Source organism: Rhyacophila brunnea, unplaced genomic scaffold, assembly GCF_057557595.1.
Source record: "Rhyacophila brunnea isolate RB1 unplaced genomic scaffold, BYU_Rbru_1.0 scaffold_4, whole genome shotgun sequence".
NCBI classification, from domain to species: Eukaryota; Metazoa; Arthropoda; class Insecta; order Trichoptera; family Rhyacophilidae; genus Rhyacophila; species Rhyacophila brunnea.
In genome coordinates, this window is record NW_028233068.1 from 8,170,781 (window position 1) to 8,188,634 (window position 17,854).

At 32.8% G+C, this 17,854-nt stretch overlaps 1 protein-coding gene across 1 annotated transcript; it reads left to right on the top strand.

The window, feature by feature from the left end:
• The first annotated feature begins 349 nt into the window (after nucleotides 1-349).
• On the top strand, nucleotides 350-17,077 carry ytr (U4/U6.U5 small nuclear ribonucleoprotein 27 kDa protein yantar). Its single transcript, XM_085954232.1, has 3 exons — nucleotides 350-422; nucleotides 1,736-2,002; nucleotides 15,372-17,077. Exons 2-3 carry the CDS (start codon nucleotides 1,746-1,748, stop codon nucleotides 15,601-15,603), a joined length of 489 nt encoding a protein of 162 aa, XP_085810358.1. The 5' UTR covers nucleotides 350-422; nucleotides 1,736-1,745; the 3' UTR covers nucleotides 15,604-17,077.
• Nucleotides 17,078-17,854: the final 777 nt, after the last annotated feature.

Below are 17,854 nucleotides of genomic sequence, written 5' to 3' on the forward strand. Positions count from 1 at the left end.
TTTTCCCATTTCCGCTGCCGCATATGCGTGCGCACGATGCAAAAGCTGCAAAGCGCACCAAATCACAAGATTTGAATGATCATGGGTTTCTCGTATTCTCTAATGACTATTCTAAATTATTTTTGCACCTAATTAAGGCCGATTTAAGAGCTTTATGATATAAACATTATTTCTAGAAGATTTTAAATTTCACATTTATTCAATATAATAGTGTTTTACCACTATTTCGAACAATCTTGTTTTTTTGTATGTGAACCGAAGAAAATCAAATAAGTGAGCTAGAATCATAACCTAGTGAGTAAAAAACAAAGTTACTGTGTTGGTAAAGAAGATTTCTGCGCGATCTGTCATTCTGCTAAATGGCTGTATACTAGACGGATTTGATCGTCGTTATTTTATTTTTATTTTCCTTTTGGCTTAAGGTAATGGTTTTTTTCTTATTCCCGTGTATGCTTACATTACAATTATGTATAATTAAGATTTCATCTTTGCTTTACATTTATTAGCTACGGCTTAATAGCATGTATTTGTAAATTCAACGGTCGCCAAACTGGTTTATTGTCATACTACAAACCTGATTTTTAAAATGCATCTGTCTGGTAATTCGTGCATCATAATAATATATAAGATACATTACATTGTTACCTTCGTAGTTTATATCATGGTAACCATACAATAATATTATCATCTCCTACTTCTAGTATCATATTATCCTTTTCTGTCATTACAACCTGCAGGTTACCTAAACATCTTGAAAAATATTGTGCCATTCAATGATTTTGAAGAAACCTTCTGTATAGATTGAATGTAAATACCTATCTAAGAGTTTTGCAAAATAAAGGACCCCTGTGATCCACTTATTTTCGTACAAACTGAAGAGAGAAGGGTTTGTGGTTAGAAAAATTGACCATAATTTGACAAACTGACTCTTGCTTCAATGATAACACAAAAGGAGGCCCCATTGAAAGAAGCGTTTTTTCATTAATGCTATTGCTAACATTTAAGAAATATTTTTACATAATGTGGTTGATGGACAGCAAATTTAATTACCTTCTTGTGTAGGTTATGTTTAACCAATGACATTATTAATGGGCAACGCACTTAATACAGTAACTAGCAAGTAAATTCGCACATGTAATTTTCATTATGCGATATCACGCATCGGGAATTTATAGCAATATCACCTTTATTGTAATGGCGTTCGAACAGTGTTTCTAGTGTCAATGTTTATTTAAGTGAACCCGTTCGAACTGAACCATTCAGCAGACCCGACAAATAGCATCGAGAATTTGTAGCAATATCACCTTTATTGTAATGGCGTTAGAACAGATTATGCCATTCGGCAGACCCGACAAAAAAGTGAGTCATTTTTTTTTCTAGATGCTTTGTCCATATTAATGTCATTGTGTTTAACACATTCGCGGACACATGTGTTACTTAATCCTTACAGCGCACAGCTGTTGTGTCCTGATTAAGGGGCCATTAGATATAATTAGCATGTTATTTAAATGTGGTAATTAAAAAGTAATTAAATGCTCGATCGGTTAATAACTGATACGTACTTTATTACAGCAACACCCAGAAGGTAATCTGCTTCTCATTTTTGTGTTCTCTGTGCCTACTTGATACTAGATACAAGTTATCATGGCTTATAGGCTCGATTTATAACGTCATTAGTAATGTCAGCCCAGAAATCTTCATGTTTCACTGATAAAGCCACATCTTGAAATTGCAGCTAGCCTGAGATGGGCCGCTCCCCCAGCCCGACAGCAGCCCGGCGCCGTGAGGATCCGAAACGGGACCGTGACCGAGTGGAGCGCTCTCGCCGGGAAAGACACAGAAGTCGAGAGAGAGAACGTTCACGATCGCGGGAAAATAACCCACGCAACACAAGGGTTCGTCAAAGGTCCAACGACCGCAGACCGAACAGGAGATCAAGATCAAGATCCAGAAGCGACTCTCCTTCGGCTGGGGGCACTTCCAAACCATCGCAGGCTTCTAGGTCTGTATTATTTGTTATCACAAACTCAATCAATAGTACTATGTATTTCACAGACGTAATGCTATTTCCACCATGAATGTGAAACCTACGCAGTTGCTTCGCTAGTGCTGAGCTAGGTGCTATGCTTGTCTACTAAAAACACTACTGCCACATGCACGCTACGTGCTTAGGTACAAATTCATTTGAGATTTGGGAGCGCTCAAGTCAACAACGATATCATCGGGTGTTTTGTAAAAAGGGTGAATCAATCATTTTGGCGAAATCGAGATTTTAATGAAAATACAATATGTACCCCACTAGCTTTGTTCTGTAAAAACGGCGAATTTTGTATCTCCACAGGAAAGTACTTAAAAAAACGATAATCGACTAAAATTAAATTAATTAAAATTACGAATAAAAAGCGAATGTGACATATTAATCCTTTTAAAATATTATATAATAATGTCTATTATAATGACAATATTCTTTCTAAGCTTTATTATAAACTTGTTAGGCCTACCGCGCATGAACGATTTACTATCGTACGGTTAACAATCGAGGAGTTGTAACCATCGTATTGCAATGCAACCCCGCGAATGGACGATCGAGCAAACAGCCGAGTTGAAAATCTGTGTTCAGGCACAAAACTTTACACTGATTCGAACCGGCCGGGGCCCCATTGGCAATGCTTTTAAATGAGAGCCTGCGCATGACACGTCATAGCCGGCCGAGAGTGCACTAACACAAGCACGCACAAGTGAGGCGGTCGTAAGGAGTGCACGCAGACAACGAACAAATATTGGCTTTGCATGCGCGTACCTACCAGTCCCATTTTTTCAGTTTATTTCTTTATAAATTAATAATATATACACTGTTATGTACCCATGACCTCAATCTATTACTTACTGAATCACGTAGATAATCACGTGCGGCTTACATATCAATAACAAATCGAAAGCTAAACACTCTCTTGCATAAACAAAAGTAATGGGTTACGTGCTAATGAAGTATGACTATCGTCAACTTAATTGACTTATTATCGTAATATATAAAGCCCCTTGATTATACAAATTATTAGAGCGAGTTCAGTTACGAGTCCTCATACATCACGTGCGCGTCGGTTATTGGTATGTCAGTTTAGTGTCCTCCTGTGTTCGAATTTAAATAATTATTTTATTCTATTTTGTTATAATATTGTATTCTAAATTGATAATAAATTGCAAATAAAGAAAATAAGTCGCTCAATCGATAACTGAGAACAGTCGTCGATTGTGCGGCCCTTTTTAAAAATAAATATCTTACTCAATACGTAACAACAGAATAATTTTAATGAGAAAGTTAAACGTCGCGAAAAATCAGTATCAAGTAAATTCTCACTGGGTTTAATCACTCATTACGAAATTAAAAACTCAGAGCCTTCAGGACGAGGGACGACGATTTATCGCCCGCGAAGATTCATCCTCGCGTTGCTGAGAACTACGCATTCCGTTGGCACCGAGACTAAGCAGCGTCACTACCTCTTGCGGCTAACAACGTCAAGATTCTGGACAACAAATCAAGATCAAGAACGGTGGATTCTACATCCTTCAAGGCAGCCAAGAACCTTCCCGAAAAACAACAGAATCAGGAGACAATAGACACGACATCCCGAACCAGACCTACAGACAAGACATCCAGATAAGTTACCCTGAACGAGACATCCCGGACGAGACCTTACTAGAAGATATCTACTACACACCACACACAAACTGGAGAGATGAAGATGCAGGTGGCAGCGTCTACTTTAATCCTGTAAGTGCATTTGTCAGCTTATATTGCCAAAACATTATTACACATCGCATACTGCTCCTCTCACTAACACTTTAATTGTTAAATAATTGTGAATATAAATTAATTTTAAAAAATCAATCTAAGATGACGGAACCATCAACCCCATCTACTTCGAGAATAGATATAAGTAAAGATGTTGTTTATGTGTACCCCCCGAACGACATAAGCTTTCTTGTAAAATTTATTGAACCATTTCATGGAGATAGAGATAAATTAGATTCCTTCATTGCTGGGTGCGAACAAGCATTATTGTTGGCTTCAAAAGAAAAGCAAACGAGCTTACTTAATTATATAATAAATCAAATAAAAAGCAAAGCATATCGAGCATGTAAACCTAAATCTATAACATCATTCGTACACCTCAGGGAAGTTTTATACATAAATTTCGGAGATAGACAACAATATGCTCAACTATTATTTGAGCTTCAGCATTGTAGGCAGGAAAGGAACGAAACCGTTACAGATTTTTACAACAAAATAGAAACGTGTATTGATGCCTGTGTACAATCGATTAATCAAACTTCTAAAGCTGAATTGAGAGACGGTAAGATTGAAAGTATCCAAAAATTAGGGTTACAGCTATTCACGTACAGGCTCCCACAAATAATAGGCTTGCTAGTAAGAGCTATGCGTCCCGCTAATTTAAATGAAGCGTGTAAAATCGCTATAGAAGAGGAAAATATTTACGAAATGAATAAAAAACAAGACCATAAACCCTTTTGCACAACATGTAAAAAGACGGGACACGAATCATCAAATTGCTATCGGAAAAATGATAGAAAACCTAACTTTGACAGGCGCATTCACGCCGTAGAAGCAAGAAATCCGACTAATTATAATAACGGTGGTAGAAATAATAACGGATACAATAACGGTGGTAGAAATAATAACGGATATAATAACAGAGGTAGCAATAATTATGGTTATAACAATAATAACTATTTTAATAGAAACGCTAACGCGAAGTATACCGGAAATAATGATAATAAAAATTATTCCCAAAATGTCAAAATATGTAGCTATTGTAAAAAGAAGGGTCACCTTATTAATAAATGTTATACAAAGAAAAATAACGATGGAAAACGAGTACAAGAAAAATCATCGCGCATAAATCATTTAAACGGGCTACAGTCTGTCAAGGGACGCGTCGACCTGATAGATTGCTAATAAGTGACGAATTAAAATCCTGTTTAATATATCACATCAATTCGGACACTATGCGATACATTAAATTGCAAATTAAATATAAAGCAAAATTTGTAACTCGGAAATTTTTAATGGACACCGGTGCGGGAATATCCCTTATAAAAAATCATTGCCTAGACCCGGAAATGAAAATAAATGTCAACGATATAACCGAAATGAAAGGCGTAGATAAAGAAAAAACTGCAGAAACTATTGGAAGTATAATAATAAATTTTAACTTCTATGATGAATTTGAAGGCCACACATTTTATGTAATTAAAGATAATGACTTGAATCTTCACTATGACGAAATTATAGGCGGAGATTTCTTGAAAAATTACAATGTTAAAATAGACTACAAGACAGAAAAGTTAATAATAAACGATAAAATATCGATTAAAATGCAAAATGCAGAGACCAATGATTATGAAAATTGTAACTATGTAATTAAACCTCGTAGTGAAACAGTTATAAATATTAAATCCTGAAATAAAAAGTGGATTAATAAATATGGAATTAAATATACCAGGAGTATATTAAATTTATCAAATGCAATTGTAAATGTAAATGAAAACAACGAATCTATATGTACTATCTTAAACACTACTGACGAAAGTTTAAGAATAAATAAATTGAAAACGATACTTGAACCAATACCAGAAAATATATATGCGTTTAATTATAAGATAAAGAATGTTAATAATAGAATATGTCAACTTAAACAATCAATAAGATTAGATCGTCTCAATGATGAAGAAGCTTCATCATTATTAGAATTATGTAACGAATATAACCATGTTTTTCATTTAGAAGGCGATGAATTAAGCTTTACTAACGCGGTCCAACATGAAATAAATACAGAGTCAAATAAACCAATACATGTAAAGAATTATAGACATCCTATGATACACAAAGAGGAAGTAGATAAGCAGATCGATCAAATGCTTAAAGACAGTAATTAAACCTTCGACATCTCCATGGTCTAGCCCCTTATGGGTCGTGCCCAAGAAAATGGACGCCTCGGGAAAACCAAAATGGCGGATAGTTATTGATTATAGAGAATTAAATAACATAACAATAGGAGACGCATATCCTTTGCCTAATATTACCGAAATATTAGATCAATTAGGAAACTGTAACTATTTTACAATAGTTGATTTAGCAAACGGTTTTCATCAAATACCAGTTAAACAGGAAGACAAAGCAAAAACTGCTTTTACGACAACAAGTGGTCATTACGAGTACAATCGTATGCCATTTGGCCTTAAGACGGCTCCTGCTAGTTTCCAGAGATTAATGAATAACGTATTGACAGGACTAAATGGTACATCTTGCTTTGTATATCTCGATGACATTGTAATCTATGCAACTAACCTGACAGAACATAATGAAAAATTAGAAAAGGTATTTAAACGACTAGACTCAAACAACCTTAAATTACAACCAGATAAATGTGAATTTATGAGAAAGTAGCCTATTTAGGACACATAATAAGTAATGAAGGAGTTTTACCCAATCCAGATAAAATATCAGCAGTAAAAAATTATCCTAGACCAAAATGCCCAAAAGACATTAAAGCTTTTATGGGATTAGCAGGTTATTATAGAAGATTCATAAAAGATTTCAGTAAAACAATTAAACCTCTAACAAACTTTTTAAAAAATGATACAAAATTCGATTGGACTAATGTTCAAGAGATAGCATTTGAAAAATTGAAAGAACATTTAACTACAGCACCTTTGTTACAATACCCTGATTTTACTAAAGAATTTATATTAACTACTGATGCATCAAATTATGCAATAGGAAGTATTTTGAGCCCAGGAATAATTGGAAAAGATCTCCCAATATCAAACGCTTCAAGAACGTTAAATAAAGCAGAAATAAATTATAGCACAATAGAGAAGGAGTTATTAGCTATTTACTGGGGACCCATTTCAGACCATATCTATACGGTAGAAAGTTTAAAATAATCACTGATCATAAACCATTAGTTTATCTTTTTAATATTAAACAACCAGGATCTTCCAGATTAGTAAAATGGAGACTTAAACTCTAGGAATACGAATATGAAATAATGTATAAACCAGGTAAAATCAATAATAATACATATTGTTTATCCAGAATTAAATTACACGATACTTACGAAGATTTTCTAGAGAACGATATGAATGAAGTAAAATACGAATTACTCGAGAAAAACGATAATATATTAAATTGCAAATCAGATTTTGCACATTGTATATCTAAAGATGTAAAAATGTCAGCTGGTTTAGCAGCACAAATTAAAGAGAAAATAAATAACTATCAAGAATTAAGAAAACAGGAAAGAAATAACTGATTTTATAACTTCAAAAATAGACAACAGAATCATCTATCACTTAATAACGAAAAAAAAACTATTTTCATAAACCAACTTACGAGAATCTATACTACGCAATAAAAACCTTACGAGATCACTTAATAAAGAATAACATTAAAAAACTAGCATTACCTAAATTAGCAACAGGATTAGATGGATTAGCTTGGAAACGAGTTAAACAAATGATAACATTTTTATTTAACATAACAGGTCTTGAAATAACAATATTTAACGTAGAGAAAAACATTAATGTTCTCACTTTAGGAGATATATTCGACGAAGATTTCATAATACCAAGTATAGAATCACAACATAATGAGGAAAGTGCAATATTAGATAATAATACAGATGATTATGAATCGTATGTAAAATACATGAAAGAAAATCCTTTTATAGCATATGATAATTTATATGAGTACGACGATTTGTTATTAACAAAACAATCGAAATATCGCATATTCAACATCTCTCGATTTTGACGATTCAAACCAATTTGTTTTAGAAATAATAGAAGACATAGACTTAAAGACCCGAGAAAAGGAACAACATGAAGTAATAGTGACAACGTCACGTAACGGAAAACCGAAATATTACCATTGCTTAACTAAAATTCATTATTATGACAAAGCAACGTTAAAGGACATATTCTTGACAATTACAAAATTACGCGAAATACTTATTAAAGATGAAATAAAAGAATTAGCTATATCTAATTTTAAGAACGATTATGATAATATAATCTTTGGAACAATTAAAATGCTTATCCAATATATGTTTAGAAATACTAACATACAAATAGTAATTTGTCAAAATAAATTAATAGAACCGAGTAGAGACCAGATTCCCATAATATTAAACGAATGTCACAATTCACCGACCTCAGGACATTCAGGATATCATAGAACTTTAGCACGAATTAAAAGGAAATATCGTTGGCCAAATATGAAAGGCGAAATATTAAAGTACGTAAAAAATTGTAGGGGTTGTCAAACTAATAAAACAGACAGGCGTAAGTTCAAGGCACCAATGGAAATAACAACTACATCATCCACCTCTTTCGAAAGAGTAGCGATAGATCTTGTAGGACCTTTAAACGAAACTAATAACGGAAATAAATATATTTTAACATTACATGATGACTTAACCCTTAGACTGCGTATGGCATGTAAACATGCCATAGACTTTATCTCGTATTTTTGACCAAACTAGAAGAGACACTTGTGGATAATATGCTTTAAAAATTAGTTCAAACCTTTAGGTAGACATATCAGGCAACAGATCATAAAAATGTCAAGTAAAACACAAGGAAATATATTTTTGAAAAGAACACTCGTTATTCAGTCGTTTGAATCGCGCGCCATTGCGAAGACGGGTGTACTAGTTGCGTCACCAGGGTTATCAAAACAAAACATTGGTCATGCATCGAAAAGTGTGCATCGATAATATTTTTATTTACCTTTTAATTAATTATTATGATTACGTTAGTGTTATGTATTTTTTCTTAGTGATTTGTGATCTCGATAGAAACATTTTGAAGATTTGTTTTTAGTATTTTTTGTCATTATAAATATAAGTGAAATAATTATTTCACCCGCCAAAATGTCACTACCACATAATATTATCGAAGAAATAATGCTGGAAAATATTTTATCGATGCACAGCTCTCCAGTAAATTTGTTTGGATTTGTTCATTGTTCCATATTTGATATTTACATTATTATAATGGGTAATAATTTTTATTTTTATGTGCCACGAAACTGTGTTAGCTCTGTTCACATGCTCATATTATGCCTGGCGATTATTCGACAGGCCCTTTGTACAATGAAAAAGCCGACAGCGCCTCATAAATTATATTATATTAATATTTTAGCAGTGCGGTAATTATTTTTAGTGTTTTATTCTCCAAAACATCCTAATGAATAAGTGGATGACATTATTTTATGGCGACGAAAATAAATATAGGTTCAGAATTTGAAACGGTAATAAAATTTGAGTTTACGACTTACTAAATGCGATAAGCGATAACCCACTGATTATTCCACAAGTGATTTAGTAATATATCTGTCATAGACCGTAACCAACTACGGCAGCATGTACTCAACACAGCCCTGTGTATGACAAATACAAACGCGGCGAATTGCTCGGTAGTATGTGTTGAAACCGTCTATGTGAAGAGTGGACGGCCGCCATTTTGAACGCGCGGTCAAAGCTTGGATATTTTTTAGCGTTTTCACTTTCTTCGATTTATTTTAGTGAGAATGTAACGAATATAGTTTATTTCTTGGTGCATTTGGAATAACTGATATATAGTTCATTTTGTAATCTATTTTTTAATTTTGGAATCGATCTGTTTTAGCTGTAGTGACCGTTTTAACAGATCACTTGACTGAAAACAAATTCCCGCGAAAATGGCTCGCAGCGAAAGGGTTAACTAAATTTTCCCAAGCATATCCAATACAGGTAGCAAACGCAGAAACAGTTGCGGAAACCTTAATATCATTCTTTTCACACTATGGAGTACCAAATTCGATTTTATCAGATTTAGGTACGCAATTCACGAGTAATATCGTGAAAGAATTTACAAAATTATTTAAAATAAAACATCATAAAACTACAGCTTATCATCCACAAACAAATGGAGCTTTAGAAAGATCACACTCAACCCTTAAGGATTATTTATCACACTTTGAGAATGACTCACATACTGATTGGGATAAATACTTACCGTATGCCATGTTTCGCTATAATACAAGCGAACATTCAACAACTAAATTTACTCCTTATGAGTTAGTATTTGGAGTTAAGGAGAACTTACCAAGTTCAATAGAAAACAGCGAACCAAACATTACGTATGGACAATATATAAACAATATAAAAACGCGATTAGCTAATACACATATTACGCTCAAAGATGAGATCGAAAAGAAATTACGATAAGAACGCATCTAATTACGTGTATGAAATCAACGACTGGGTATGGTACAAGGTATCGATAACACCGAGTTCATTAAACAAAAAATTGACCCCAAACTGGAAAGGACCATATCGTATAAAAGAAATTCACGATTTCCAGAATATTACGATACAAATCGAAAATAATAAATTGAAAAGAGTATTATAATTTACTAAAACCATTTAATGGATAATTTCAGATTGTTTATTCATCAAGTGTACACACAAAATACACCAATCACACAAGTAAATGGAATATATTTCGACCAGATAGGAGTCCTTAACTCTTTTACTCCCAGCTGATTTAGCCTAGCATATGCGAAAACTCCCAAGCGTTTTTTGACAACAAATCGTCGATTTAGTTTTTTTTAAATAACTAATTCTACACATGTTTTAAAAATTTGAAACTTTTTTTGTGTGTTCTCAATGGTGTATAAAGCAATAATAAGTAATAATATTGATAGTTTACATCAATAAAACAAAAGAAAAAAATAATGTATCAATATTTATTTAGAAATGAACGGATAAAACTATGTTTGAACAACAAAACAAGTGTGACAACATTTTTTTATTTATAATTGATATATCAAATTTTATAATATAATCTATCCTTATGTAGTAACAGAAAAAAAAATAAACATATTATTATTTCTCTATGAAATAGAATTTTTATAAAGTAATCAAAAAAAATCGTATAGTGTCAAGGTATTCAAGAATATTATTCAATTCACGAAATCGCAAGAGAATTCGATACAGTATCGACGACTAACTGATATGGAATGAAGTAATTTCAAAAAATAAGTCTCAAAGCACTAAATCATTTATAATATTATTTATATTCATGTATTTTTTCACCATCTTACCAAAAATACAGTGGCATCCATTGTTAGTTCAAAAATTACAAATTTCATTTTGTAATGTGATATATGAATCATAAAACAACTAAAAGAAATATCAGAATTTAAAATGTGTCATAAAAATAATGTTTTATTATTTTTATGACCCTCTTTGGTCTCAAGTTCGACAGCAGAGCAATTATGACTTGTGAGTTATTAGGGTATGGCATAATTATAAACAATGCCGACACTAAAATAAATGTTAGTCACCACCCAACACACAGTGAATATAATGCTTCGTCTACATGAACGAAATATGACGGGAAAAAATTTGGAATAAATCGTAAATTTGGTTCCAAACTTTCGGCCGATGGATCGGCCCAGATGGAGTTTTCGCATAGGTATGGTGGGCCGAAATATCGGCCCCGTGGGAGTAAAAGGGTTAAACTCAGTGAAGAGACGTGGACGACTATAACATATGTTAATCTAAGTATAATTCCACAGGAATTAAGTATTCTTACTAACAATATAAATAATATAACAATAAAATGTAACATAGCAATTAAGATATATGGTAGACTAGAATGTAAAAGGTTACTAACACCATTAAATAACGACATTGAAGATATTACAAATCAATATGAAAATATTATTCATTTAACTAATAGCTGACAAAATAAACGTGGATTGATTGATGGATTAGGATCAATATTCAAAACAGTCTTCGGCACTTTAGACGCAGACGACGCGACTTTTTATGATGAGTCAATGGATAAAATTAACATAAACGAACAACACCTGATGGAACTTATGAAGGACCCGGTGCACGTGACTAAAGACGCATTATAAAAATTCAACCAGACAATGACTAAATTAAAACTAAATGAATACCTTTTGACTAATGGAATGAACCGAATAGACGAATCAAGTAATGCAACCGAAAGCGAATTAGAATATACTGAAACACTGTTACTGATAACAGAACAAACTGAATTAATAGCGTTAACCTTAGAAAGATTAACAGATCATTTAAGTACAATAATAAATTCAATTTTAATGGCCCAACAGAATATATTACATCCAAGTATCTTATCGCCAGCAACATTATATAAAGAATTAAATGAGAGATCAAATTTGTTACCAGATAGCACAAATTTCCCATTACCACTACTACTGGAAAATATGCATTTAATTATAGAGATTTCAAAATTGACAGTATACTACATGAATAATAAATTAGTGTATTTACTAAAAATACCTTTAACATTACCGAATGAATTTAAATTATACAAAACCTATCCATTACCTATTCCCCATACAAATGACACTAATACATACTCATTAATTTTACCAACACATACTTACATGGCAATATCTACAGACGAGCTGACATATGTACCAATTAATAACATGGAAATAGTATGTAAGAATATATTTAATCAAATATTTATATGTGAAGAATTAAATGTTTTATCAACTCATAGTAACATGCATTGTGAACCTCAACTTTTATTGAACATTGTTAAAGTCATTCCAGAAATATGTAACGTAAGAAATATAAAAGGATCTGTAAACCTTTGGCAAAAACTCTCAAATAATAAGTGGTTATACACAGTATCTGAGAAAAGAAGATTGACTATTAATTGTAAAAAATTAAAATTAATAAACATTGAAGTACTCCATACAGAAATTATAAAATTGGAAAAAGATTGTAAAACTAATAATGGTTTAATCAGCCTAACTGGCACAGATAGTATTCTAACAGAGTATGAAAATCCATACACTAACATTAATATCATTAAAGATAAATGCTGTCTCATAGACGATAACAATTACACCTTAAACAGAGTAGAACCAATAGAATTAATTAATAAATTTGATAAATTCAATAATCAATTGGAAGAATATGAAAAACAACCTACGATTGTAAGACATTCTTCAATATTTACTAAGATAATATATGTACTAACAACCATTGTAATCCTAGCAATAGTACTTTTTATTTCAATAAAAATTTATAAACATTTTATAATTAATAAGAAAACTTTCAATATTGTGAAATATAGAAAGACTAAACGAAGAAATAACCGAGAAAATATAAATGAAATTCCGATTGGAATTAATGAAAACGATGATGAAAATGACAGTATAGCCATAGAGCTTACACCTAGAATTATTCCTAGAAATCATCCCACTAAAGAGGATATCTTACAGTCAGTTACAACTGGCTAATTTAATTAAAAGTCATTAGCAAGTTTCTTAAAGAGGAGGGTGTTATGTACCCATGACCTCAATCTATTACTTACTGAATCACGTAGATAATCACGTGCGGCTTACATATCAATAACAAATCGAAAGCTAAACACTTTCTTGCATAAACAAAAGTAATGGGTTACGTCCTAATGAAGTATGACTATCGTCAACTTAATTGACTTATTATCGTAATATATAAAGCCCCTTGATTATACAAATTATCAGAGCGAGTTCAGTTGCGAGTCCTCATACATCACGTGCGCGTCGGTTATCGGTATGTCAGTTTAGTGTCCTCCTGTGTTCGAATTTAAATAATTATTTTATTCTATTTTGTTATAATATTGTATTCTAAATTGATAATAAATTGCAAATAAAGAAAATAAGTCGCTCAATCGATAACTGAGAACAGTCGTCGATTGTGCGGCCCTTTTTAAAAATAAACATCTTACTCAATACGTAACAACACCCACGTTTTAAAACAGTTTGATAATCTATACAAAACCTCTACAAAATCCATTTTGACGTTTCTTATCATATCGCGTGTGCCATTTTTCGGTGCGGTGCATATCTTCAGTGCGCGCGCATTGCCTCCGATGTATATCACGCCATGCGCGCTCAAACATACTGGCTGGTAATAAATTGGATCATGTGCGAGCAAACCAACGATTGTCCGAATGCTACCGGCCGGTTATGTAATCGTCCATGAGCGGTAGGCCTTAGATATTTATAATCATCACAGGTAATAAACAAATAAATGTCAAAAGTTAAAAATCCTCCTCCTGTAAAATAGCATTTTGGTTAATTCGCCCTTTTTACAAAACACCGACGATATGTCTATCTCAAAACTAACCAGAAAGCTACTTCTCACAGAGAATTTAAGTTTAAAATTTCGAAAGTCTCAAATTCGAACTTGTTGGGTGCATAATGTCAATTCATCCCATGCGTTATTATTCATAACCTCAAAATATACGGTGTTTGACTTTTTCATACTGAAGAAACATCCGCCATCTTGCAAAATCCATAGATAATGGAAAAATCACTAGGTGACACAATAAAAATAACCAACACGTTTGTTCGCCGGGAGACTCACGTGGTGACTCGTAATCAAGTAGCGAGGTGCGAAGCGTGCAGTGTGGCCATTGCGATAGTATAGTGTGCGTCCATTCGCTAGGATATGTCACCTAGCACGTAGCCACCAAGCATGGCACCTACCTATGTGGCCTTAGCCTAATTAGGCCCTAAATGAATATCTCCCTACCTCACCTACCAAAATGTCTCCACACACATGTTTTTATCCCCCGCACAGTCCTCACACAAAGATATTGTAAAAGAAAGTTTCCTTTGCCAGATTTTATATCACATGCACAATTCTTCGACTCATTTCTCGAAAGGCGGAAGGCTGAAATTAATAAATACCTTAAAATGTAAGTTTTAATGAACAATTGTAAGTGTGTGTTCGTCCGGGGGGGGTGTAAATTTAACGTCACTGACAGGTGACACCAACCCTAGTTATGCCACTGCTCAGTAGAGGGAACGTTGCTCATATGTGATTAATGCAATCCATTCAATTACTTTACAATGCAGTAGTGAAGACTTGTACTAAATAATTATATTGAATATTTATTTTGTCCTACGAGCATTTTATTAAACTCAATATAGGCACAGGGAGAGCAAAATTCCAACCGACGTCTATTTGATTTCACAGGTAATTTTTGATGGGATTATTTAACTGTAATCCTCACTATAAAATGTATGGAAAACATTGGCTGTCTCACATTGCAAGCTCTACATGTTGCATTTGGGAACCCGAATAATTCCAAACACGAGTGTCATAATGTGTCATGTTGTCATATCAAACAATATTCAATTCAACATTGTGTATGAGCGTGGCTTTGTTGGTGGAGCATCTGTCTCTGACTCCGTTTCGATCCCGCAGCTGATAAATAATGCATATTTTAATGCAAATACTTAGGTCAAACACACAGGCAGACCGGCCAGCCATTACGCAGGCAGATTTAGAAGGAAAATCACCAGAGGAACAAGAGATGATCAGGGTGATGGGATTTGGCGGCTTCCAGACAACCAAAGGAAAGAAAGTGGAAAACAATGAAGCCGGAGAGGTACAGGTAGTATTAAAGAGAAAGTATAGACAGTATATGAACAGGAAAGGCGGGTTCAACAGACCTTTAGATTTTGTTGCATAGTCTTGTTATCGTTTATTAGATTGCTATCATATTTGCACATCCAGTTACATAACCTTTTTAATGAAGTTTGGTAGATAATGCAGTTTCCACCAAAGTATCGTTTATAGTAACATCTATTATCCTCATGAAGTGGGTTCACCAATTTGTAGTTGTTTATTTTATTTAGGTTATTTAATTTACTAAATTTACATTTTGGAGATGTTAGAATTAATACACAGATGTATATTGATTGACTTCTGTGACACGACTAAATTACAATGTTAACTCGGTGAGTCTTTTTTGCAGTGTGCTGTATTTATTGACTGCGAGTTTTAGTAGTTATCTTTTTCGTCGGTAGATGTTACTATACGTTCAATCTCTAGTAAATCTAAGGATTATCTTCAGTTTTACATTATATAAAAGCATTATCGATATTCATGCAATGAAGGAAATCATGATGACGTTTCTGACTAATCAATTTCTAAATTTTATGACATCTATGGACCTGACAATATGGCAGAATTCTTACGTATTGTTTTATTTTTTGTGCTAATGAAAAAACACAAATGTTGTATAGATTATGTGAGAATTAAACATCATCCATGATTACATGAGAGTAATTGAGGCGAAGCAATACTCACACAGACACATTGTTTACAAACAGCTGATTCTCGTAGACGTTGTGCAATGCCCGTTGCCTTAGAAATGCACCAATACACACAATCTTTCGTATCTGTGTTCGCCTCAACTTTCAATGCGCATTTTATGTCAGTATGATTTTTTTATACTCGCATTATAAACAGCAACTAACAAACATTTTGTGTGTTGTCGGTATCCTTTTTCATACATAGAAATAATTGCTCAATATCTAAATGAGCAAAGTAACGTAAGCCTAAGGGCTTTTTGCATAGTCATACATATGTAAATAAATGGGCTTATACGATACTTAAAATGGGAATAAGTGAAGGTGATGATAAGACGTGTTCCCATTCAAAGTAACGACTCTTATTTACATGAGTTTGACTGTGCATAGTGCCCAAAGTCCCACCAAAGTAAAATTCCTAATTATTCGGAAACAACAAATAAAAATTATGTTCAGTGTTATTTTAATATTTCTAAAAATTGTAAGCAGTATGTTGCCGTCAATACTGGTAGAGTAAAAAGGGTCTGTTGAACTCTCCGTTGACAATGTTTAGATGTTAACTTAATATAGATTTGTGATATTTTCCACTATAAATATTTATAAAACTGTTTAAATAATGTTTCTCGTATTATGACGCAAATTAGCATATATTGAATATTTTTTGTACGACACATTGCTATTCAATTTAGATTTACATGTATTGTTACTTAATATCTGCCCTCTTGTGACAATACAATAATATGTTCTATAATATTATTGCAAAACAATAGATTACAAACTGAAGTGGATTGCGAAATTGCGTGTTAAAGGGATTAAAACTTAACTATGTAGTTTAGATGCAAACTAAAACCCAAAAAACTGAAAGCCTTTTGTACTTTTAATTGTAACTTATAAATAATTGAGCTATTTTACTCTTGATCACCTTTTTCCCACATCAATAATGTCGCGTACAACCCATCTTTTACGTTTTTGTTACATATTTTATAAAAAACTCTCTCATAATTGCCATAGTGGCAAATCTGGTTTTCCACAGTTTTATAAATTTTAAATTTCATTATAGTTTATTGTTTTTCAATTATCTATAATAGAATCTGAATTGTCTATGTTTATTGTAATGTAAAATAACCTCATTGATTTTCCCGTCGTTTGTTAATTTATCAATGAAATTACATTGAGAATCACTATCCAAAATTAATGCCACCAAATTTAATGGTCAGCACTCTTATGTCATTATTTTTATACTGCTAAAAATATTTTTCATCTGTTGTCGTTTGAATTATTTATAATTTATGTAGAGCTTAAATATTTTGTAAAATTTCAAATATCTCACTAATAAGTGAGATAAAAGTGATGGGAAAATCGATGGATTTCTTTCTAGGAATTTGTTTAGCTTATAAGTATTAGATTTAAGACCGTTATTTACAGTAGCCGAGTGCGCTTTTTTGCCCGCTCGGCCCCGGATAATTATTTTACACAAGAAACCGTCGTTGAAAATGCAAAACCAGAATCATTTTTTTAAACCAATCTTATTATCACAACCATACCCTACTTTTCAGAAACATCCAGATTTCCTTTTTTCAAATGCCTCCGATCTTATCATTTTGCCGATATTAATTATATTATTATTTA